The sequence below is a fragment of the Spermophilus citellus genome (assembly GCF_964194105.1).
Source record: "Spermophilus citellus genome assembly, chromosome: 9".
Lineage (NCBI taxonomy): Eukaryota > Metazoa > Chordata > Mammalia > Rodentia > Sciuridae > Spermophilus > Spermophilus citellus.
Genome location: NC_138191.1, coordinates 20,738,329 through 20,763,337, shown reverse-complemented (window position 1 = coordinate 20,763,337; position 25,009 = coordinate 20,738,329). Strand labels below are relative to the sequence as shown.

Below are 25,009 nucleotides of genomic sequence, written 5' to 3'. Positions count from 1 at the left end.
GCAAAGCCCCATATTAAAAAAAATACTTAAAGGAGAAAGATGCTAGTTAAATTAATAATGTATGCTATGCTGAAAACTTGGAACTCTGACTGTGAGGGGAACGCTGCAGTGTTTTGTTGTTGCTGCTTTTTGGGGACACTATACTTCAGCACAATAATCCTGAGAGCAATACTGACAGAATGAATTTGACACGGCAAACCTCAAACCAGAGAGACCAGTTATAAATCTGTTGATAGTAATAAGAACCTGAGCTATTTAAGTCAAATGACATGAGTTCTGTCAATAATATATCCAAGAAAAATATGATAGAAATACACACAAAAAGAAAAGTATGATTTTATGATACAACACATAGTCATACAACCCTTAATAATGGGACAGGTTCTGAGAACTGTGTCATTAGAGACAATTTCTTCACTGTGAAGATCTGAGAGCATACTTGCAAAAACTTATATGGCAAAGATAATCTTAAGGAACCAAGATGTATCTCTGTGTATGTATATACAAACATATATATACATATGTATACACACACACACAATATAAAAAAATTGTAGGGGCTGGGGATGTGGCTCAAGCGGTAGCACGCTCGCGTGCGCCCCGGGTTCGATCCTCAGCACCACATACAAACAAAGATGTTGTGTCCGCCAAAAACTGAAAAATAAATATTAAAGAATTCGTTCTCTCTCTCTCTCTTAAAAAAAAAAAAGAAGTACCTCCTTGACTATGTTTGGAACATAACTAGCAAATGATCTAGCAAACCCAAGTCACCAGTTTACAAATAATTGTCGTCTTCACTTTCTGCACAGTTTCCACAAACCCTGGAATCTCTGAAGTGGTAAGAGTTTTTAATATGCTGATTTTTTTAATGACTGATTGCTTGGGGTCCAGGATAGCCAAGGAAACCAACAAGAAACCAGCCAGATGATTAGAGGGTTAGACCTTCTAGTCTTATCCTCTAAGCTTAAAGGAAGAAAAGAGGGTCTGAAGGTTGAGTTGATTACAAATGGTCGATGTCTTTGTCCATAACACAGTGAAGCTACCTAAAAACTTAAAAGACAGGACTTTGAAAACTTCCAGGTTGCTGAATACACATGTTCTAGGCAGTAACAAGCCTAGAACAGAAAGAGACTGGAAGCTCTTCCCTATGTAACTCATTATTGGGGTGTTCATGTGTATTATTTAAAATATCCTTCATAATAAATCAGCAGTAGTAGGTTAAGGATGTCCCTGGGTTCTGCAAGTCACTCTAGCAAATGATCTAGCAAACCCAAGTCATCAGTTTACAAATGGCATCTGAAGTGGGTAGTCTGTGGGACTAGACCCTTAACCAATGGGATCTGATTCTTAATTCCAGACAGACTCCTAATTCCAGCTGGTATCAGAGAACTGGTCAATGTGAAAGAAAAAATCCACACAAATGGTTGGGGTCCTGAATTAAGCATAAAAAGAGAAAAAGGTTACTTTTTCCTATATTCAGGTAGACACATCAATAGATTATTACTCATATCTAAGTCCGAATTAAGAAATATAGTGAAGGAAAGGGAAGGATCAGAGTAAACTTTGAGATGGAGGTAGTTGAAGCTACTCTTTCTTTTCCTTTCTAATTCCCCTTGGGTTTAAGCCATGCCCAACAAAGCTATTTTTCATGGGAAAAAGTATAACATCTTCCTTTTCTTCTTGCCCGTCACCATGAATTTAGAACACTATATAAGAAACCCGGAGAAGAGCCCGCCTGCCGCACGGTAGCCCAAAGACCCAGAGGAGAGGTACATATAAGCTTGAGGCTGCCACCACCACCAAACTGGGTATCACCGCTTTTATCAAGGGACAACAATAAGGACCTGATAAGACATCATCAAGGTCCCTGTGTGCTGGCTGCACCAAAGGTATCACTACTAGGGGAGCTAACAGTTATCCTGTTGCTGAGGTAACAGGGAGTCTTGCATGGGATTGCCTATCTCTTGTTTCTCCTACTAACAGCCAACTTCTTATGATTATCCCTCTCACTTGTCATATAATCTAATACCTCCATATTCTCACATCCTACTTCATAAACATCTCAGCCAATCCCCCAAACCCCCCTTCTACAATTAGAAACTGTAAACCATTATACAAACCTACTGACTATAAGGTAGAAGATATCCAAGCTCATCATTTCTGATTAGCAACAAAACTGTATATGTAAAAATAGAAGCTAACTGATATATGCCTACACGTTGGGTACATTGAGTGCTGTAATATTGATCTATCCATTAAAAGTGAGGTATTGGTAACCTATAGGGACACTAAAAGACAATAAGGCAGAAACTAAAATATCTCAGATCTACACTGCAAGAGAGGAAGACTTATAGACATCATGAAAAAACAAGGGAAGAAAGTGCCCCAAACAAACCAATATACTACAACAATAGAATCTATAGATGGTGAAATGTCAGAGGAGAGGAGTTCAGGATATTCATAACTAAAATGATTTGGGAATTAAAAAAACGACCTAAGTGAGTAGATACAGGCAAAAATTGATCACTTGAACAAAGAGATGAGAGAGCAAATACAACTTGCAAGAGATTACTTCAAGAAAGAGATAAAGATACTGGGGAAAAAATAGTAATACTTGAAATGAAAGAAACAATAAGCCAATTAAAAAACTCAATACTTAGCATCACCAACAGACTAGATCACTTGGAAGTCAGGACCTCAGACAATGAAGACAAAATATACAATCTTGAAAATACAGTTGACCTCACAGTGAAGATAGTAAGAAACCATGAACAGAATATCCAAGAATTATGGGATACCATCAAAAGACCAAACTTAAGATTTACTGGGATAGAGGAAGGTTTTGAGATTTAAACCAAAGGAATGTACAATCTCTTCAAAGAAATAATAGCAGAAAATTTCCCAAGCATGAAGGATGAACTGGAAAATTAAACACAAGAGACCTAAAGAACATCAAATGTACAAAATTACAACAGATCTACACCAAGACACATTAAAATGAAATGCCTAGCATCCAGAATAAGAAAAGACCAATTCGGATCTCAGCAGATTTTTCAACACAGAGTCTCAAAGCTAAGAGATCCTGCAACAACATACGCCAAGCTCTAAAAGATAATGATGCCAACCAAGAATCTTATATCCAGCAAAATTAAGCTTCACACTTGACAATAAAATAAAAACCTTCCATGATAAAAAAAACAAAAGCTAAAAGAATTTATAACAAGAAAGCCTGCACTACAGAACATTCTTGGCAAAATATCCCAAGAGGAGGAAATAAAAAACAACAATGAAAATCTGCAACGGGAATAACTACAATAAAGGAAAAGCCAACCAAAAGAGAAAAGGTCAAGCTAAATATCAAAAACAAACAAAAATAACCTGTAATACAATTCATGTCTCTTTCAACTTTTTAATAAATTTTACACAAAAAAATTTAACATCATCTAATTTTTCAGATTTTTGTTTATTTCATATTTTTTATTTTCCATTTCTCTTCACAAAGTTATGCATATATGTTCTTTAAAAGTTTTAGGATTTTATGTTATATTTTAATATATAATTAATCTGGTATGTGTATCTACATTGCCTATGATAGGAGATGAGGTATATTTTACTCTCTTATAATTTAAAATTCATTATTCAAGATTCAAGGATGAAAAAAATCAATCAGCAAAAATTGTTTAATAAGGTAATTATAAAGGTAAGGGCAAGGTTGAGGGTATCTAACAAATTTTGTGAAGCACCTTTCCTCCTGTAAACTTGGAGAGGTAAGAGGTGAAATAAGAGAGAGCCATTATAAAAAATTTGCAGGAGAAGGTGACCTAACTGAAGTTATTCCCACCAAAAGCATGTAGAAACCAACTCACAGTATAAAACACCTTGCTCTACTCTTGAATATTCTAAGTTCATCTCTTTGGTGTCCCTTTCTGATGGAACTCAACAAGAAACCACATAACAAGGGGACTTATCAGGCAGCCTACAGCATATGTCTCACCAAAAGGTGAAAGATGGAGAAAAGAGCCAATATGGCAGCCACTGGTTACATGAGGCCAATGAATATTTAAAATATGTATATGTATAGTGTGCTATGTGTTAAATAGATATTAGACTCCAAAGAATTACTAATACAAAGAAAATGAACATAAAATCTTACTAACAATTATTTTTTTTTTACGAATTATGTTGGCAATCCATTGGGTTAAATGGAAATATATTAAAATTAATTTCTCTATTTAAAAAAATAAGTAAAGGACAAGGTAACATATTCTGTATCTTGACAACAGTACTATATATCCATATATGCTGACTTTTTTATACTTGTGTTATCAAAATTCATATAACTATAAAACTAAACGGAGTAAATTGCCCCACATATAAATTATAATCTCAATAAACATGACTTTTAAAAAAATCTAGTTCATGGTGTTTTAACAATATTGGACATATACTAACCACCTAATAAATAATGGTTATTATTATGATTCTTGAAAACAACCAGCCTCAAGCTGTTTCATAGTGAGGTAGGGAGGGGGAGCATGGGAGGAATAGACAAACTCTAGATAGGGCAGAGAGGTGGGAGGGGAAGGGAGGAGGCATGGGGTTAGAAATGATAGTGGAATGAGATGGATAGCACATCCAAAGTACATGTATGAAGACATGAATGGTGTGAATATACTTTGTATACAAAGAGATATGAAAAATTGTGTTCTATAAGTGTAATATGAATTGTAATTCATTCCGTTGTCATATAACAAACCAGAATTAAAAAAAAAAGGAATGTAAGTGCTCAAAAAAAATACCTCACTACATCTCTGAGAAAGGTAATCGACTGTCTTAATGAGACCATTTCAAAATAATCAATAAGATTTGTCCCTAGGGGATGAGATTATGGCTCAGTGGTAAAGCAATCGTCCAGCAGGTGCAAGGCCCTGGGTTCAATCCTCAGCACCACACATAAACAAGGGTATTGTGTGCAACTACAACTAAATAAATAAATAGACAGATAGATAGGATTTGTCCCTAAAGGTGAAGGCATCCATAAGATTAGTCACTTCAAGTAAAATATTAGCCACATTCCAGGTAAAATAAGACATTTCTGAACAGAACAAACTAAGGCTAATACAGGATTAGTAAGTATTCTTTTAGAGTAGTGAAAGTTGCCATTAAAAAAAGAATAAAAAGCATTTTCTTTTACAATCAAATTTGAGATATTCTATCTACTGTACTTTATATACCATATGGAGTTTTGAAACCTGAATGTGAGTGCTTAAATCCTGATTCTAGCACTTACAATGGGACCCTATACAGACCACTACAGCTTTCTGTGGGGAGATGGTCTCCCTTTAAAACAAGTCATAATGCCAGTACTTATAACTCATGAATAGCTGCTGTGAATTAAAGGAGCATTCAACATTCAGAAAAGTGCCTGGCACAAACTGGGCATGGTATCAAATGTCTATAACAATCTCAGTGACTCAAGAGGCTGAGGCAGGAGGATCTCAAGTTTAAGGCCAGCCTCAACACCTTAGTGTGACCCTGTCTCAAAATAAAAATAAATAAATAAGACTTGGGGGGGGGGGGTGCCTGACACAAAGTAAAGATGCAATAATTATTAGCAATTAGGACTATCAGATCCAATTAACATGAATTAATTCATTAAAGAAATCATACAGTTGCACACACCTACAATCCCAGCTACTCAAGAGGCTGCCGCAGGAGAATTGCAAATTCAAGGCCAGACTACACAAGCAACACAGTGAGGCCTGGGGACATATACATATACATACATACATACACACACACACACACACACACACACACACACACAAAACCTAAGTATGGTTAAACTAATTTCTCCTAACCTTTCTTGACAATAGATTCATAAAACTTATTTCCATCCATTAGAAATATTGTTCTTTGAAAGAATAGTGTTTTAAAATAGTTTTTTAACTAAACATAATAAAAACATGTTCAAAAATTCTAGACTATGGATAGACTAAATAATCTTTTTTACTTGTAATACACAGGTGCCATGGAAGGTGGGAAAATTTATAAGAATTTTCTTATATACCTGACTTAAGACTTTCAGTACAGTTTCAAACAGTTCAGATGAAAGGGACTTATGATGAGTGAATAAATATTACTAATTCTCAAGACAAAATATGGTTAAAATACAAAGTTGTGTATTAAAAGAATAACTAAGCTTAGTGCTTATATTTATTTAGCTGTTTATAAATCCCTAAGTTTCCTGCAAATAACACATCCAATTTGAAATCTATATTTATGCTTTGATGTTAGATATCAATTAGCTGTATTTATGAGAATGTCAGTTAACCATCCATGAGGACATTGCTTTTCAGATTATAATCCATAATCTAAGTACATTACAGTTGGAAATAGCTTATTTGAACCACAGGAACGACAAATAAATAATATAATTCCATTCTTGCAAACCCAACCCTACATAATGATACATTTTGACAAATATTCATAAGACAGTCAATTAGACATGAACATGAAAACAAATAATCCATCAATCAACACACACTACTTTAAGAAATAAAACACACAAAAGTTAGATTTAAAATGCTAAGGGACAAAATTGGGGGTCGATATTTGCTTTAAGAAGAAGAAGTAATTTTTAACCACTCAATAATTGAGTATGACTTCTGTACCTATGTTCTTTGTGTTCCAATAGTTGACAGTCTCTACATGTCAATCTATCGCATGTTTCACAGAAGAGTTTCAACTGTTCTTGTTTGTGTACAGGGCAGAAAACAGGGCGCTGACCAGATGCTCCAACAGACTCTGTAGCAAAATTTAAAAAAAAAAAAATAGTTTTTTAACTAAACATAATAAAAATTTTGACTAATTTTCTAAATTCTTATTGATGCTAGTATCCAAAACTTATAAAAAAGTAGAAAAATTGTATAGAATCAAAAGAAAAAGGTTAAAAACACATGTATCTTACCTGAAACATCTTCTTTTTTCCTGATCAAGTGATCTTTAGTGAATTTTACTCTTTGATGTGCTTCAATACATGTCTTACATAGCCACTCTCCACATTCTACACAAAAGCCAACGGCACTTGCATTGTCTTCACAACTAGTACATACCTGAAAGAATATTGATCTATATTAAATTCACCAAATAGAGATCTACAAAATAAAATAGGGAAAACTTTCTAACTGGGTCTCAAATACACTGGTTAATTCACTATACAAAGAATAAAATTATTCTGTTATCTATTTATCTTCAACAAAATCCTTTTCCTTATATATCAAACATTTAAGTAATAAAAAAATCTAAGGCTTAGAACACAAGGTCTATGCAAAACTTGACTTTTAAAGTTTTATATTTAATGTTTGAGAGTAGAGAGCCATCCTTTATTTTCAATTTGAAACAGACCTATCTATAGCAGTACTATCCTAAACTACTTAACTATCCAAACACATTTTTCTTATAATTTACATTTTCATATCAAGACATTACTATAAAGAAAACTTGAGAAGCATACCTGTTCTGATTTCTCATCAGAACTGCTAGGAGCTTCTGATGTGTCCTTCACAAAATAGTTATCCACAAGGTCTATCTGTCTGCATTCTTGGCGGCATACTGGGCACCGTATTACACCAACTACAACACAAAATGGCAACATTAAATAATATTCTTCAAAAGAAATAAAAGGAAATTGTGAATGATCAAAACCATTCATTTATCACACACAAGATCAAAGGAATGAGCAACAAGAGAACTATGTAATATAACCCAGAGTTATTTCAGGTGCGGGGGATATCCTAGAGGAAAGAGAAAACAAGTGTTAATATGCCCTCAAAACAGTGTTTTGTTTTGTTTTGATTATTGTAAGATGCAGTTGGCAGAATGGCCCCAAAAGAAATCCTTATCTTTGAAACCTATAAATGTTACTTTACCTGGCAAAAGGAACTTTGCAGATGAGACTAGATTAAGGCCCTTGAGATTAGAAATATTTCTGGAATGCCCAAAAGGCCCTAAATGTAATGAATTGATTTTATAAGAGGGAGGTACATGCAGATTAGACTACAGATAAGCAGAAGGCAATTGGTAATGGAAACAGAGATTAAAGTGTTGTACTTTGAAGATGAAGGAAAGATGGACCACTAGAAGCTGGAACAAACAAAGAAATAAGATTTTCTCCTACCAGAACCTGTGGAAGGAATCAATCCTGCCAAAACTTTGGCTTTAGGCAAACCTAAAACTGATTTCAAACTTTCAGCCTCCAGAACTATAAGTAAGATATGTGGTGTTCTAAGACATCAAGTTTATGGTTATTTTGTTTACAGCAGCTATAGAAAACTAAAATACAATCTTATAACCTCAAATTATGACTTGGTCTAGAGATACTTTAATTTATGCTACTGTGGGAAGTTCATTTATACTACCAAAACTGCTGAGGTAACATAACATTTTTTAAAGTTTAAAGAACTTTAAAAAAACACCAAAGTCAATACAACAATCTATTATGTATCAATAAAATTGAAGATAAGAATGAAAATGACATAGTCCTTGCCTTTACGAAAGAGCTAAAGAGGGCTGGGGTTGTGGCTCAGTGGTACAGTGCTTGCCTAGCATGTGTGAGGCACCGGGTTCAAGTCTCAACACCACATATAAATACATAAATAAAATAAAGATCTATCAACAACTAAAATTTTTAATTAATTAATTACAGATATTATGTCCATCTACAACTATAAAAAATTTTTAAGAAAAATAAATAGAATGATTATAAAGGAAATAAGTATAATTAACTGCAGGGGCAAAGATATGGGAGCAACTATTTTTATTTGTGGGTAGGGGGTGGGAGGTTTTACTGGAGATTGAACCCAGGGGCATTCTACCACTGAACTATATCCCTAGCCCTTTTTGAGACAAGGTCTTACTAAATAACCCAGGTGGCCTGGAACTTGGAATCCTACTGTCTCAGCCAACTGAATAGGTGGGATTACAGGCCTAAACCACCACACCCAGCTGTAACTAACTCTTAGAAGGTAGCTTTTTGCTGAAGAGATTATGCTCACCTGGAGTCTTAAAGAATAAACATGAATTTATAGTGTGCAAGAAAGTATTTGCTTGGCAGGCCTGAGTTAGTCAAATTTTGCACATTCTTAAGGCCTGTCTCAGAACTGGAGATGACCTTTGAACCAATGGGATGGGCTGCCTGAATAAGAGTTTTTATTTTTTTATTATTTTTGTTGTAGTTGGACACAATACCTTTATCTTAATGTAGTGCTGAGAATTGAACCCAGGGCCTCTCATGCTCTAGGCAAGAGCTCTACCTCTGAGCCACAACTCCAGCCCAGTAAGAGTGTTTTTAGCATGTTGGAGGTTACAGGCAACCAAGTACTTTTAGACAGACGGTTTATGCCAATAGTATGACTTAGGGAGAATGCCTGTTTTAGTATACCAGAGGACTACTGCATTCATATTGACTTCTGAGGGGATTGGCATCCATAGTTGCTGCTGTCAGCTATACAGAGGCTGCATCCCTTAAAGATTGATCCCCTGATAAAACCCCTCAATCCCAAGGCTCAGGTGAGATTCCCTGCTTGGCAATATGCTGTGTACTGTCCAACATTTTTTCCTAGGATAGTTAAGTACCTCACAGTTTAACTACACTAGAAGGGAACATCTGAAAGTTTGCATCTTCTTTCTCTAGGACACCTTTTGTCTTTGCCAATTTCAATACGTATCCTTTCACTATGACAAAACGGAGTCTAGCAGTTTTTCTGAGTCCTGAGAATCCTTCTATTAGATTATCATTTTCCAAGTTGACAGGACAACCCAACTCAACTAAGAATGGAAAAACAGATGTAAAAAGGATAGCATACATAAAGTTCACTAAAGATAAGGGGCTATAAAAGATAGCATAAGGGCTGGGGATGTGGCTCAAGCAGTAACGCACTTGCCTGGCACGCGCAGGGTGCTGGGTTCAATCCTCAGCACCACATAAAAATAAAATAAAGATGTTTTGTCCACCGAAAACTGAAACTGAAAAATAAATATTAAAAACTTCTCTCTTCTCTCTCTCATATATATATATATATATATATATATATATAATTTATAAAAAAAGATAGCATAATATATGTATATATACACACATATAATTGCATATAAAAATATTTTAAAAGTTAATGTAGGGGGCTGGGGTTGTAGCTTGGTGGTAGAGCACTCGCCTGGCACATGTGAGGCACTGGGTTCGATTCTCAGCACCAAATAAATAAATGTGTTGTGTTCATATACAACTATTTTATTAAAAAGTTAATGTAAACCTTGCAACACCAAACTAAAGGAATATTTTTGTTAAAGAACACAAAATATGGAGCAACAGTCTATGCTCACAGTAAGACAGACTCAAATTGGGATTGGGTATGTTGCTCAATGGTAGAATGTCTGCTTAGCATTCACAAGCCCTGGGTTCAATCCTCAGCATCCAAAAAAAAACAAAAAACAAAACAAAAAAAGATACTGGGCACAGTGGTGCACACCTGTAATGCCAGCAACTCAGGTGGTTTAGGCAGGAAGATCACAAGTTAAGAGTCCAGCCTCAGCAACTTCAAGGCCAGCATGGTCAATTTAGCAAAACCCTGTCTCAAACTAAAGAACAGGGCTGGTGATATGGCTCAGTAGTAAAGTACCCCTGGGTTCAAATCCTAATACAGGGGTAGGGGGAATGTCAATATGATCAAAGTACTCATTATTCCTGTGTAAATGGATGATTCAATGTTATCCCAGTTATTCTATTTCTTTTGAAGCTCAACAAGCTCTCAGGTTCTTTGAAATTTTCAATTTAATCTAGCAGGCTGACAACACAAATTCACCTTTTTCTCATTCGAAATCCCCATTAAAATATTAAGAAATTTAGAAGATTGACACACTAACCCTGGAAAAAAACTTGAAGGTGGACAAAGGGGCAAGGCACACAAATCAACAAGCAGCAATTTTAAGAGAATTTAAATGGAAAAGTATAACTGAATAGTGAAGAAGAAACCCCTCCAAGTGTACATCAGAAACACAAGGATACACCTAAGAAAGACTCGTTTGCTGAAAAGTTTTTCAGAGAAGCTTGGAATTCAGAAACATGAGATTAAGGAAGTCCCAGTGAGACATAAGATAATAAATGCAAGTCTAAGGACATCAGCAAACCCCACTAATTAATCTATAAGAACAAATTGCACAGCAACCAGTATGACTGATCCCCAAGACAGTTGAAATTTGCTTAGGGATCATTTTGTTATATGTTTCTTTAATTATCAACAAATCTTAAAATTATATAAATGTCTGCATTTAAAATAAGAGCTATTTTACACTTTTCAAGTGAATTCGTGAATGAGTAATTACTGTATAGAAAATGAGCGTGCTCCTGGCTTAATCATTCAGTGCTAATTGCCATGGTGAGTTCTGATCATTATACAAAACTGACATTCAAGCTTCAAAGCCAAACCTAGTGGCCAAAATATCCCTTAAGCTGATTTCATCATTTCAAAGACTAAGTTCTGAGAGACCCACTTGTGCTTTCTAAATTGGTGTCTTAAATGCCAATTTGCTAAAAAGTTTCATTTGGGGATGAGGGGAGAGATGCGCCTCTTTTTAAAAGGCAAAAACAGGGGCTGGGGATGTGGCTCAAGCGGTAGCGCGCTCGCCTCGCATGCGTGCGGCCCGGGTTCGATCCTCAGCACCACATACCAACAAAGATGTTGTGTCCGCCGAGAACTAAAAAAATAAATATTAAAAGTTCTCTCTCTCTCTCTCTCTCTCTCTCTCTCTCTCTCTCTCTCTCTCTCCTCTCTCACTCTCTCTTTAAAAAAAAAAAAAAAAAGGCAAAAACAGAATTGGACTCAGTGGTAGCATGCTTGCCTGACATGCCCAAAGAGTTGGGTTTAATCCCCAGCGCTATAAAAAACGAGAGGCCAAAATATATTATTGGTCTACAAAGTAATTTGTCTTCACAGTGTTAAGTGGAATTACTTTCAGTAAATCAACTGGTATACTTAAATGACTGCAGTATAACTGAAGAGATTTGAAAAGGTGGAATGACACCCTCTCAAACATATAAAATGGCTAAAATTAATAAATTTTAAAAGTGGGCTGGGGTTGTGGCACAGCAGTAGAGCACTCGCCTAGCACCACATTAAAAAATAAACAAAATAAAGGTATTCTGTCCAACTACAATATATATATATATATATATATATATATATATATATATATATATTAGTGTATTTTTCAAAATAAATACACAATTAAGTCTGGAAGCAAGAAGAAATTTTGAAGTACCAAAACAGGAAACTCAAAGCCCAAGCAATGCAGCACTGATTCAAGTAGGCCACACAGGATCATTCCGTACAACTGCTGAGAACAAGGCAACAAAGTTTAAAAGTTGAAATAACTTCCTTTTATAAAGCTATGGAGTAGGATTTAGGTGTCCTACAGATTAAAATCCTCACCAGACTTAAGAGTTAACCACAATAAGTCATGTGACAAACAAAAAATTCAATGGCTTATTTTCAAAATACAGTTATTTAGCCTTAATTGGGATGTAAGATCCAAATGTAGGAATTTTAACTAGCCAGGTGCAGTAACATGACCTTCTAAGCAGAAGTAGTTCACATTGCCAGGCTATTTCCGAGCATGTGTTTGATTCCTTGGTGTTTCTACCAATTTTGTAAAACTCCTGGTATTTCTTTTTCTTTTTAAACAAATTCTCCAAGTGATTCTTTTTTTTTTTAATTTTAATATTTATTTTTTAGTTTTCGGCGGACACAACATCTTTGTTTATATGTGGTGCTGAGGATCGAACCCGGGCCACATGCACGCCAGGCGAGCGCACTACCGCTTGAGCCACATCCCCAGCCCTCCTGGTATTTCTAACAATTTTGAATTTCTAACAATTGTTTATTTAGAAATTTAGAAATTGATATTTAGAAATTGTTAACTTCTAACAATTTTGAAAAATTCCTGGTATTTCTAACAATTTTGGTGCCCAACATGGGGCTCCATAAGTCAACTAGGGGGTTGTGAGGACTCCCTCCTTACAGGAGACACAACCCAACTGCCTTGACATAGTGGCTTCCGAGTGGGGAAGGAAACTGTAATTCCTGAGGCCAAAAAATGAACCCAAAAAAGCATCACAGTGACAAGGTAACTCCGTGCATAGACCAAGGTAGGTAAAATCTATTCTCAAGAAAGAGTACTTCCTTGGTGGTCAGGATATACCAGAGGCTGTTTGAGTGTTACTAAGACATGAGTGCAAGAAACCCCTATGAAGGGAGGAATTGAGACTATATTCAGAAACATGAAGCCATACCTAGGAAAGGGGAATGGGGAATGTGCAAGAAATCCCCAGTAAGAAGGATTGAGCACACAGAGCACCTGGAGTATACAAGAAACCTCCAATAAGGTGTAGGGATTGAGGACATGGGGAAAACTTAATTACAGTAACAGGAACAAGAAAGAAAAGAAAGAAAAGGGAGGGAGGAAGGAAGGAAGGGAGGAAGGAAGGAAGGGAGGAAGGAAGGGGAAAAGAAAAGAAAAAGAAAAAGAAAAAGAAAAGAGGGAATAAAAATTCTAGGTTTAGGGACAGAGAAGGACAATGAAAAGATCCAATATGTAAAAGTCTTCTTTTCCTCTGAAGAGTCCTAAGAATGGAAAATAAACAGTGGTGATGATGGAAGTAAATCTGCCCACATTGAGGATGAGTGGCCACCTGAACCTTTGATTTCAGTGCCCACCATAACTGACAGGCACTATTCCTATAAACTGCACAAGCCCCTTTCATGTCTGAGTCATACTGTAAAAATCTGTGACAGGCTCTATTTTAATTTCTAAAGGGTTAAATATAATAGTTCTTTTACCTACCTATAAGGATTTAAGTTACCAAATCTTTGTTTCCTGTCTGTTTTATGTATAATTGTGCACACTTGTGTATTGTATCATATCTATATACATTCTTCAGTCTATATCATGGTACATGATATCAAAATTTGCATATAGATATTTATATAGATAACATCATGATTTAATGAATGGATCCAAATGCCCTTCTGTTCACGGGACTTATAGAGTCTAAATCCAAAATTCTAAAAGCTAAATGCTCCAAAACTCAAAACTTTCTGATAACCAAAATAAGACCATAAGTGGAAAATTCCATTCATAACCTCATGTGACAGTCAACAGTCAAAACAGAGGTACACTAGAAATATAGTATAAAATTACCTCTAGGCTTACTGTTTATTATACAACAGTGGGGGGGGGTGGAGCTTGGGAGGCTAAAGCAGGAGAATCTCAAGTTTAAGACCCTGTCTCAAAATTAAAAGGCATGGGAACATAGCTCGGTGGTAGTGTTCTTGCCCAGTATGCATAAAACACTAAGTTCAACCCCTAGTACTAAGAGATGGGGGGTTGAGCTGGAGATGAAGATGTAATTCAGTGGTACAGCATTTGCCTAACAAAGTTATGGGTTCAATCCCCAGCACCTCCAAAAGAAAAACAAGAAGAAAACTACAATAAAGCAATTCCTTAACACAATATCTGAGGGCCTGGAAATTGGGTCATATAAAATAGTCAAGTTGTTGGAAAGTGAATATAGTCTATGGAAGCCTTACTAAGTAGCCAATAACAAATTTCAAAGATTAAGACAACAACTAGGTGCCACGCTGAAGCTACAGCTTTGAGAACAGTACTTTAAGAATAACTGTTCTAAAGCACAGGCGAAAAATTCCACGAATCGCTAGGTGCAATGGTGCATACCTATAATCCCAGCAATTTGGAAGGCTGAGACAGGATAATCACAAGCTCAAGGGCAACCTCAGCAATTTAGCAAGAACCTGTCCAAAACAAAAAAAGGAGGCTGGGATATAGCTGGTTGGTAGAGTGCTTGCCTCACATGCACAAGGCCCTGGGTTCAATCCCTAGCACACACACACACACAAAAAAAAAAAAAATTAAAATTAAAAATAACTTTGAAAAAAAATAAAAAATAAAAAGGACTGGGGATGTAGTTCAGTTGTAAAGTGCCCATGGGTTCAACCCCAAGTACAAAAAAAAAAAAAAGAATTCCAAGAAATCTCTGCTGGTTGGTACAAATTTTTTCAGCCTGATTCACAAAAATTGACTTATAAAAACTACTGCAGGGACTGAGATTGTAGCTCAGCTGTAGAGCACTCACCTAGCATGTGCAAGGCCCTGGGTTCAATCCTCATCACAACATAAAAATAAATAAATAAAGGTATGTGTCCAAATACAACTAAAAAATATCCAAAAAAAAAAAACCTACTGCAGACATGTGAACTTTACTTTCCGTTGCCTATGCCCCTTGTCTAATGTTTCCCAGCTCAACCTTGCTATATCCTGCACTTCTGTCCTCACTCAAGAATTCTAGTTTCCATTTGAGAATGAAGGCTTTGCTGAAGATAGGAGCCAATCATGGTCAAATTACATTTACATTAATATAAGATTTTACTATAAAATTAATATGTATTAGTTCATTTAGACCTGTTAAAGTAGGTTCAGTGACTCTCGGTGACTCTCCACACTGATAAGGAGAAAGAGGTTCAGTGAGACCAGGAAACTTTCTCAAGGACATATGGTGATATTTATAAATGGTGGAGGGAGGCCGGCAGGGCAGGCAGCATCTGAAACCAAGATGTGAGGGACTACAACATGAGTCCTTTTTTTAATTTTTTTTTTTTAGTTATACATAACATTAGGATTCGTTTTGACATAATTATAAAAGCATGGAATACAATTTGCTCTAATTCAGTCACCAGTACTTCCCCATTCTCTCCCCTCGTCTCTACTGACTTTTCTCCTATTTATTTAAAAGTTTTTTTTAAATTAGTGTCTTGTGGATATTCACATATGTACATAGGAAAGTTAGGTCAGATTCATTCCACTGTTCTTCCCTTATTCCATCCCTCCACCTTCTACCTCAACCCTTTCCTCTGCTCCACTGATTTTTCTTCTATTTTAATGGAATTCTCCTACCCCGCTTTATTTTGGACTAGCTTCCACATATCAGAGAAAAGATTTAGTCTTTGACTTTCTGGATCTGGCTTATTTCACTTAGCATGATAGTCTTCAGTGGCATCTGTTTACCAACAAATGCCATAATTTCATTCTTCTTTATGGCTGAATAATACTCCATGGCATATATAAACCACATTTTCTTCATTACAGAATGAGCTCTTAAAAACTATGCTAACCTACCTTTCTAATTAAAAAGTTGGTCTATTGTCTATTAATAACAAAATAAGATTAAACTAAGACTCCATAGTAATATAGATGATTATAATTAGAGATGAGGAAAAATCAACTGGCACAATAAATGACTGCATGATGATGGGAGTAGTATTAGTTACAGTAAGGAAGAAATTCAAAATTTTAGATGATTCTCAAGCTTCTGGTGAGGGTCATCCATGAAAAATTACACAATTACTCAATGAAAAAAATGTATTTTCACCAAAATGTAATGAGTAGGCTTTAAGTACATCCTACTTAACTAGCACAGTTGTGAATTTGAGGAGTCTGTATAAAACCCACCAGTACATAAGTAATTCAAATCTGATAAGGAGTTATGATTACTAAGGAAAAACCATGTCAAGGACAATACCTCGGACTGAGATGTAGCTAGCTACAGAGCCTAACACGCACAAAGTTCTGGGTTTAATCCTGAACATCACCAAAAGAAATTTTAAAAGACAGTACCAATATTTATTAGTCTATCAGAAGAAAAGGAAGTTTCAGATTTAGAAGATGGCTTTCAGACACTGTCAACTGCAAATTCCAGGATGTTAACATCAAAATAAAGTATACAAACATATATGTATAACTGAAACAAGAATCAAACTACTTTTCCATTTATGGTCAACTTGTCATCACTCTTATCGATTTACTTTTAGAATTGCATACTTTTTTGTTGTTGTTGTTTGCACTTTTTGTTTTTTGGTACCTGGAATTGAACCCAGGGGCACTTAACCGCTGAACCACATCCTCAGTCCTTTTTGTATTTTATTTAGAAGCAGGGTCTAGCTGAGTTCCTTAGGGACTCACTGGGTTGCTGAGGCTGGTTTTGAACCTGCTATCCTCCTGTCTCTGCCTCCCGAGTGACCAGGATTACAGGCATGCACCACCGCACCAGCACACACTATGTTTAAATGTTAGCAGACTCTTGGCCTTGAACCTAACAATCTTTTTATTTAGTCACCCTTAGCCTCTCTTGCTAATACCCTCCAGCAGCCACTTCAATCAACCTTCAATCAACAACACTCTCCTTTCTCTCAGAAAATAATTATAAATGAAAAAGATACATTTTCAGGTGGAAAAAGAAGTTGAGGGGATTTATCACTTATGGCCCCTACCTAAGTAGGAGGCTAGTACAAGTAAGTAGGAGGCTAGTACAAGTAATGAGAAACTCCTTGTGGGTTGAGTTTTTGAAAGTCTGAATTAAATAACCCAGGGAATGGAAAGCTGGAGAGAATAAGATTGTCAAGAGGTGCCAACAGCCCTGAATTTGAGAGGTATAATCATCCTTAAGCAAATTCTTCTCTCCACCATATACTATGTCCATTCATCTCTATTTCCACCCTATGTGTACCCAACAATAGGCAGCTAAGAAGAAATATGTATTAACTAAGGGGCATGAAGGCAAAAAAAGAAAATAACTAGATTCTGAAACAACAGGTCCACTGATCTTTTAGAGATTTTATAGCAAAGGAGGTAACAGCAGACAGCTGTTAGCATGAGGAGCTGGAGATGTAAAATGTTCGTTGCCCTGTGATAAGAGCTGATAATAAAGAGAAGCAAAGAGAATGACTGCAAATTAAAACCTAGCGTGTGTAATTAAGCAAGATTCTGTCTCAAAATAAAAAGGGTTGAGGATATAACACAGTAGTTGAGGTTGAGCTCTTGCTAAAATGACTGAGGCCCTGGGGTTCAATCCCCAGTATGTCAAAAGGTGTGTGGGGGGGTGACATTTATATTTTTAAGGGAAAAGAGAAAAATCTATAAACATTGTATGCAGTCCACAAAGCCTAAAATATTTACTATCTGGTCCTACAAAGAGTTTACTGAACATTGCATAAAATTGATTTTTCACTAAACCAAACAGAAATAATTCTTCATAATGATATATGTTCACAGAAGGCAAGGCTTTGGTTTGCATGTGCACACGTGTGCTTTAAACTTGCATACAACTAGATTTTCTTTTCTCTTGTGCCAGGAGGAGGCAGAGAATTATAATGGCCCAGTGGAGTCTCAGCTCATAACCATGAAGACCCAAATTCCATGGCTGCCTAGATCCAGTAAACTACTTATTTACTGTTTTCTTTAGGAGGTCATTTGAATTCTGCACTAACAGACTTATCAGTTATGAAAGGATTATGAAAGGTCATCTTCTCTAACTCCAGCTGTACTAGCTGAGCAGGGAACAGTAGAGGCACTGCAACTCTTTGGAAAAGATATTAAATTTCAAAAAGTATCAGTACAGAGCAGATGAAACAAAATGTATCATGTCTACCCTGGTCTAATGGTTCACCAATGACCACTAACCACATAATCATGGCCAAACTTGACCCTGTAAAAGAAGCCATACTCACGAACAGGCAAAGAACAAGTATATCCCATTTAAGGAGGTTCCATAACTTGAGGGCAACCAAGCTGAACAATCAGAAAATGGGACCTGTTGTCTCATATTCTCTCCAAATAAGGCAAAACTAATTGAGGAGGCAGCAGAGGAAGAGGTGGCTGTGGCAGAGGCTACAGCAATGAAGCAGAGGTGAATATTGAGTTTAAAAAAAAAAAAAAAAAAAAAAACAAGAGAGAGAATGGGATCCTAATTAGAATAAATTATACTCCTTGTAAGTATAATATGTCAAAATACACCTCTACTGTCATGTATATATAAAAAGAACAAATTTTTTAAAAAGGACTCAGAACTCTTATAAAAATGCAATTACAAATAAACATAATTTCTATAGTATAAAAATTAAAAGACCTGGAAAAAGGAATGACAACTCTTTAGAAGAAAATTAGTAGTCAGGAAAATCAAATTTTAAGACGTAACCATTGAAGACTCTAAAGCACAGGGAACAAAAATTGACAAATGATATTATATCAAACAAAGAAGCTTCTGCACTAAGAACAGAGCAGGGAGGAAGAACATGAGAAGAAGATTACCATTAAACAGGGATGAGAGGTGGGAGGGAAAGGGAGAGAGAAGGGAAACTGCATGGAAATGGAAGGAGACACTCACTGTTATACAAAATTACATATAAGAGGAAGTGAGGGGAAAGGGAAAAAAAATGAGAGAGAGAAATGAATTACAGTAGATGGGGTAGAGAGAGAGGAGGGGAGGGGAGGGGAGGGGAGGGGAGGGGAGGGGAGGGGGGATTGTAGAGGATAGGAAGGGCAGCAGATTACAACAGACACAAGTATGGCAGTATATAAAAACGTGGATGTGTAACCGATGATTCTGCAATCTGTATATGGGGTAAAAATGGGAGTTCATAATCCACTTGAATCAAATACATGAAATATGATATGTCAAGAGCTTTGTAATGTTTTGAACAACTAATAATAAAAAAATAAATTAAAAAAAAAGAAGCTTCTGCACAGCAAAGTATACAAAAGGGTGAACAGTCCTCATAGTGAATAAAGTATTTGCAAACCAACAATCTGACAAGGAAGTAATATTTAGAATAAATGAGGAACTCAACAGTTAAGAATAACAACAACAACAACAACAATCATCCAATTTTAAAAGGGGCAAATAAGGGCTGAGGATGCAGCTTTGTGGTACAATGCTCTTCCAGCACGAACAAGGCCCCAAAGGAAATTAGCATATGAAATAAGGTTCAATATATCAATCAACCAGGAAATACAAATCAAAGCCACAATGAGTTACCTCACTCCAGTTGAGAATGGCAATTATCAAAAATACAAAAAATAACAATGCTTGTAAGGTAAAACAGAAAGGGGAACACTTTCATACACATGAGTGGGAATGTAGATTAGTATAGTCATTATAGAAAACAGAATGGAGGTTCCTCAAAAGCCACAAATAACTACCTTACCATCTACTTATCCAATTCTGGAAATATCCCACTAAGGAAATGAAATCATTAGTAAAAGAGATACCTGTACTCCCATATTTATTGTGGCACTATTCACAATACCCAACATACAGGATCAAAATGTCCCTCAAGGACTTGGGTTGTGGCTCAGTGGTAGAGTGCTTGCCTGGCATGTGTGAGGCCCTGGGTTCGATCCTCAGCACCACATATAAATAAACAAGTAAAAAAAAATCCACTAGTAGCCCCCCTCCCCAAAGAAAGTCCCTCAATAGATAAATGGGTAAAATTGTAGCGACATGGATGAAACTGGGGGATCTATGTCAAGTGAAATAAGAAATAAGGCAGGCACTCATCTGTGAAAGCTGCAAAAATCATTCTCAGAAAAGAATGGAATAGTGATCACTACAAACTAGAAAGGGAAGAGGGTAGAACCAATAATGGGAGACTGAAATACACTTAGTAGGAGAAATGAGTTCTGGTGTTCTACAGCACATTAGAATGAGCATAGTCTACAAGAATATATAATATCAAAATACCAAGAAGAAATTGAAAGTTCCCAGTAAACAGAAATGATAAATATTTTGAGGAAATGGAAACGCTAATTACCCTGTTTTGATCATTACACACTGTACAAAATATACCAAATTATAGTACTGTACCCCACAAATATGAACAAGGGTAATGCATCAACTAAAAACATATGTAAGTCAGTGGTAAAGTGCTTGCCTGGCATGGGCTCTGGGTTCAATCCCCAGACACACCACACAGACAAACACACACATAAAACTGGCCAAAAAGGATCTGACCCCAAAGCTGAATCAATAAATGAAATTTTTTTTTTTAAAGAGAGAGTGAGAGAGAGGGGGACAGAGAGAGAGAGAGAGAGAGAATTTTAATATTTATTTTTTTTCTTAGTTCTCTGCGGACACAACATCTTTGTTTGTATGTGGTGCCGAGGATCGAACCCGGGCCACACGCAAGCCAGGCGAGCGCGCTACCGCTTGAGCCACATCCCCAGCCCAATAAATGAAAATTTTTAACTTAGAAAAAGAATCTGTTTTACTATGTCCACAAAACTATAATGATGCGCCTTCGCCATAGTATTATGGTTTGAATATGAGGTATTCCCCCAAAGCTCCTATGTTAATGCAGGAACATTTAGGTGAAGTAATTAAATTACTAGAGCTGTGATCTAATCAGTGGATTGACCCATTTGCTGGGTTAATAATTTTGAATGGACTAACTGGGTAGTAACTGCAGGCAGGTGGGGCTTTCCTGGAGAAAGTAGGTCACTGGGGCATGTCTTTGGAGTCTATATTTTGTACCTGTTGTCTCATATTCTCTCTGCTTTCTGGCTACCACGAGGTAAGCAGCATTCCTTCTCCATGCCCTTCTGTTAGTCAGCAAAGAAAATCTGACTAACCAGGGAAAAATTCTAAAAATTGAAGATTTTACTACATGGGTACTATGGCACACACTTGTAGTTTTAGTACTCAGGAAGCTACAAGCTAAAGGAAGAATCATTAGAGACCACCAGTTCAAGATTAGTCTAGGTAACAAAGTGAGACCCTTTCTCCAAAACAAGATTTTTCTGACTGCATACATATGGACATAATTCAATAACTCTTTTTTTTTCTTTTTTTCTTTCTTTCTTTTTTGGGTACCAGGGATTGAACTCAGGGGACCTCAACCACTGAGCCACATGTCAGCTCTATCTTGTATTTTATTTAAAGACAGGGTCTCACTAAGTTGCTTAGTGCCTTCCCGTTGCTGAGGCTGACTTTGAACTTTCGATCCTCCTATCTCAGTCTCCCCAGCCACTGGGATTACAGGCATGTGCCACTGTGCCCAACAATTCAATAACTTAAAAAAAAAAATGATGAGCTAAGAAACTGAACAGATACTTCAAAGAAAAATAATTGATCAACAAACATAAAAAAAATGTTCATCATCTCTAGCAATTAGAGAAATGCAAATCAAAACTAAGATTTTATCTCACTCCAGTCAGAATGGCAATCATCAAGAATACAAATGGGCTGGAGATGTGGCTCAAGCAGTAGCGCGCTCGCCTGGGCATAGTGGCACACACACAATCTCAGCTACTCAGAAGGCTGAGGCTGGAGGATTGTGAGTTAACATAGCAAGACCCTATGTCATAAAAGTTCTGGGGATATAATGTAGCTTAGTAGCAGAGTATTTGCCTAGCAAGCTGTACACAAAAATAACAAAAATTTTTATAATGATAAAAATATCAATTATGTGGAAGATATGATTAAAACCATATGTGCACCTAATAATTCACCTTCAAACCTATGTAAGGAAAAATCTGGTGAAATAAAGGGGAAACAGAAAAAAAAATAGCATGGAGATAAACAAAATAAAACAGAAAAGCAGAGACTCATCACCTGCAGGAAAATTAAATGGTCTAATAAATGTGTACATATAATCTTGTTTTATTGCACTCACAGTGAATTAAAGGTTAGTGGCAACCCTGTATCAAGAAAGTCTATCGGGGGCTGGGGATGTGGCTCAAGCGGTAGCACGCTCACCTGGCATGCATGCGGCCCGGGTTCGATCCTCAGCACCACATACCAACAAAGATGTTGTGTCCGCCGAGAACTAAAATAAATAAATAAATAAATTCTCTCTCTCTCTCTCTCTCTCTCTCTCTCTCTCTCTCTCTCTCTCCCCCCCCTTTCCTCTCTCTTTAAAAAAAAAAAAAAAAGAAAAGAAAGTCTATCAATGCCATCTTTCCAACACATGTACTTAACTTCATGTCTGTCACATTTTCCTAAATTTTCACAGTATGTCAACTTTTTCATTAGTATTACATCTTTTATGATGACCTGTGACCAGTGATTTTTAAATATCACTATTATAATTGCTTTTGGGGCACCACAAACCACACTCATAAGATGGTGACTTTAATCAATTTTGTGTGATCTGATCATTGCAGCCCCAGTCTTGCTTTTTCCTTGGGCGTCCTTATTCCTTGAGACACAATAATATTGAAATTAGAGCAAATAAATATCCTACAATGGCCTTGAAGTGTTCAAATGAAATGAAGAGTTACCCTTTAAGTCCCACTTAAAAGATCAAGCCTATGAAGGCATTTTGAAAGCTGAGATAGATCAAAAGCTGGGACTTCTTGTGCCAAACAGTTAGCCAAGTTGTGGAGACATATGAAAAGTTCATGAAGGAAATGAAAGTGCTACTCCAGTGAACACCCAAATGATAGGAAAGCAAAACAGCCTTGTTTTATCACTGATACAGAGAAAGGTTTAGCAATCTGCATAGAAGATCAAACGAGACACAACATTCTCTTAAGTCAGGCCTAATCCAGAGCAAAGCCCTCAATCTCTTCAATTTTATGAGGGCTGAGAGAGGTGAAAGAAAAGTTGAAAATATCACAGGTTGGTTAATGAGACTTAAGAAAAGAAGCTGTCTCTGTAACATAAAAGTACAAGGTAAAACAGCACCAAGTGCTGATTTAGAATTTACAGTAAGTTATCCAGAAGATCTGGCTATGATAATTGATGAAAGTGGATATGCTAAACAAAAGATTTTCAATTTAGGCACAATTCTACAGAAAGAAGACACTATCTAGGACTTTCATAGCTAGAGGAAAATCAATAGAACAGGCTGACTCTCTTATTATGGGCTAATGGCACTGGTAAGTTTAAAATGAAGCCAATCCTCACTTACCACTGCAAAAATCCTAGGGCATTTAAAACTCATATTAAATCTACACTACCTGTACTCTAAACTGAACAACAAAATCTGGATAACAATACATCTCTTTACAACATGATTTACTAAATAATAAATCCATTGTTGAAACTATTGAGTGGGGCTGGGGATGTGGCTCAAGCGGTAGCGCACTCACCTGGCATGCATGCGGCCCGGGTTCAATCCTCAGCACCACATACAAACAAAGATGTTGTGTCTGCCGAGAACTAAAAACTAAATATTAAAAAATTCTCTCTCTCTCTCACTCTCTCTGAAAGAAAGAAAGAAAGAAAGAAAGAAAGAAGAAAAGAAAGAAAGAAAGAAAGAAACTATTGAGTAAAAAAGATTCTTCTCACAGTATTACTGCTCAATGACAAAGTGCCTGATTACTCAAGACCTCCAATGGAGATATGAGATTAAGGTTAGTTTCATGCCTACTAATACAACATCCATTCTGCAGTTCATGGATAAAGAAGTAACTTTTACTTTAAAGTTTTGCTATTTTTTTAAAGAGGATATTTTGTAAGGTTATAGCTTCCCTAGGTAATAATTCCTTTGAACTAACAGGACAACGTATATCAAAACCTTTCTGGGGGAGCTGGGGTTGTGGCTCAGTGGTTGAGTGCTTGCCCAGCATGTGCAAGACCCTGGGTTCGATCCTCAGCACCACATAAAAATAAATAAATAAAATAAAGGTATTGTGTGTCCATCTACAACTAAAAAAATAAAAAAAAGAAACATAAAAAAAAAAAAACCTCTGGAAAGGACTCATCATTCTGATGCCACTAAGAACATCTGTGATTCATGTGGGGAGGTCAAAATAAAATTATCAAGAGTTTGGAAGGCGATAATGCATGCCTGTGATCCCAGCAGCTTGGGAGGCTGAGATAGGAAGATCATGAGTTCAAAGCCAACATCAGCAAGGTGCTAAGCAAATCAGTGAGACCCTGCCTCTAAATAAAATACAGAATAGGGGGCTGGGGACGTGGCTCAAGTGGTAGCGCGCTCGCCTGGCATGCGTGCGGCCCGGGTTCGATCCTCAGCACCACATACCAACAAAGATGTTGTGTCCGCCGAGAACTAAAAAATAAATATTAAAAATTCTCTCTCTCTCTCTCATTCTCTCACTCTCTCTTTAAAAAAAAAAAAAATACAGAATAGGGCTGGTGATG

The 25,009-nt window shown here is 36.5% G+C and overlaps 1 protein-coding gene across 2 annotated transcripts in view; it reads right to left on the bottom strand.

Annotated features, from left to right (window-relative positions):
• Positions 1–25,009, bottom strand: part of TRIM33 (tripartite motif containing 33) — a 125,552-nt gene that overhangs the window by 74,121 nt on the left and 26,422 nt on the right. For both annotated transcript variants that reach the window (XM_081306550.1, XM_081306549.1), the window contains exons 2-4: positions 7,517–7,635; positions 6,971–7,115; positions 6,675–6,807 (exon numbers count right to left, since the gene is read on the bottom strand). In XM_081306550.1, the coding sequence (XP_081162676.1) occupies positions 6,675–6,807; positions 6,971–7,115; positions 7,517–7,635 (397 nt within the window). The remainder of the gene's footprint in view (positions 1–6,674; positions 6,808–6,970; positions 7,116–7,516; positions 7,636–25,009) is intronic.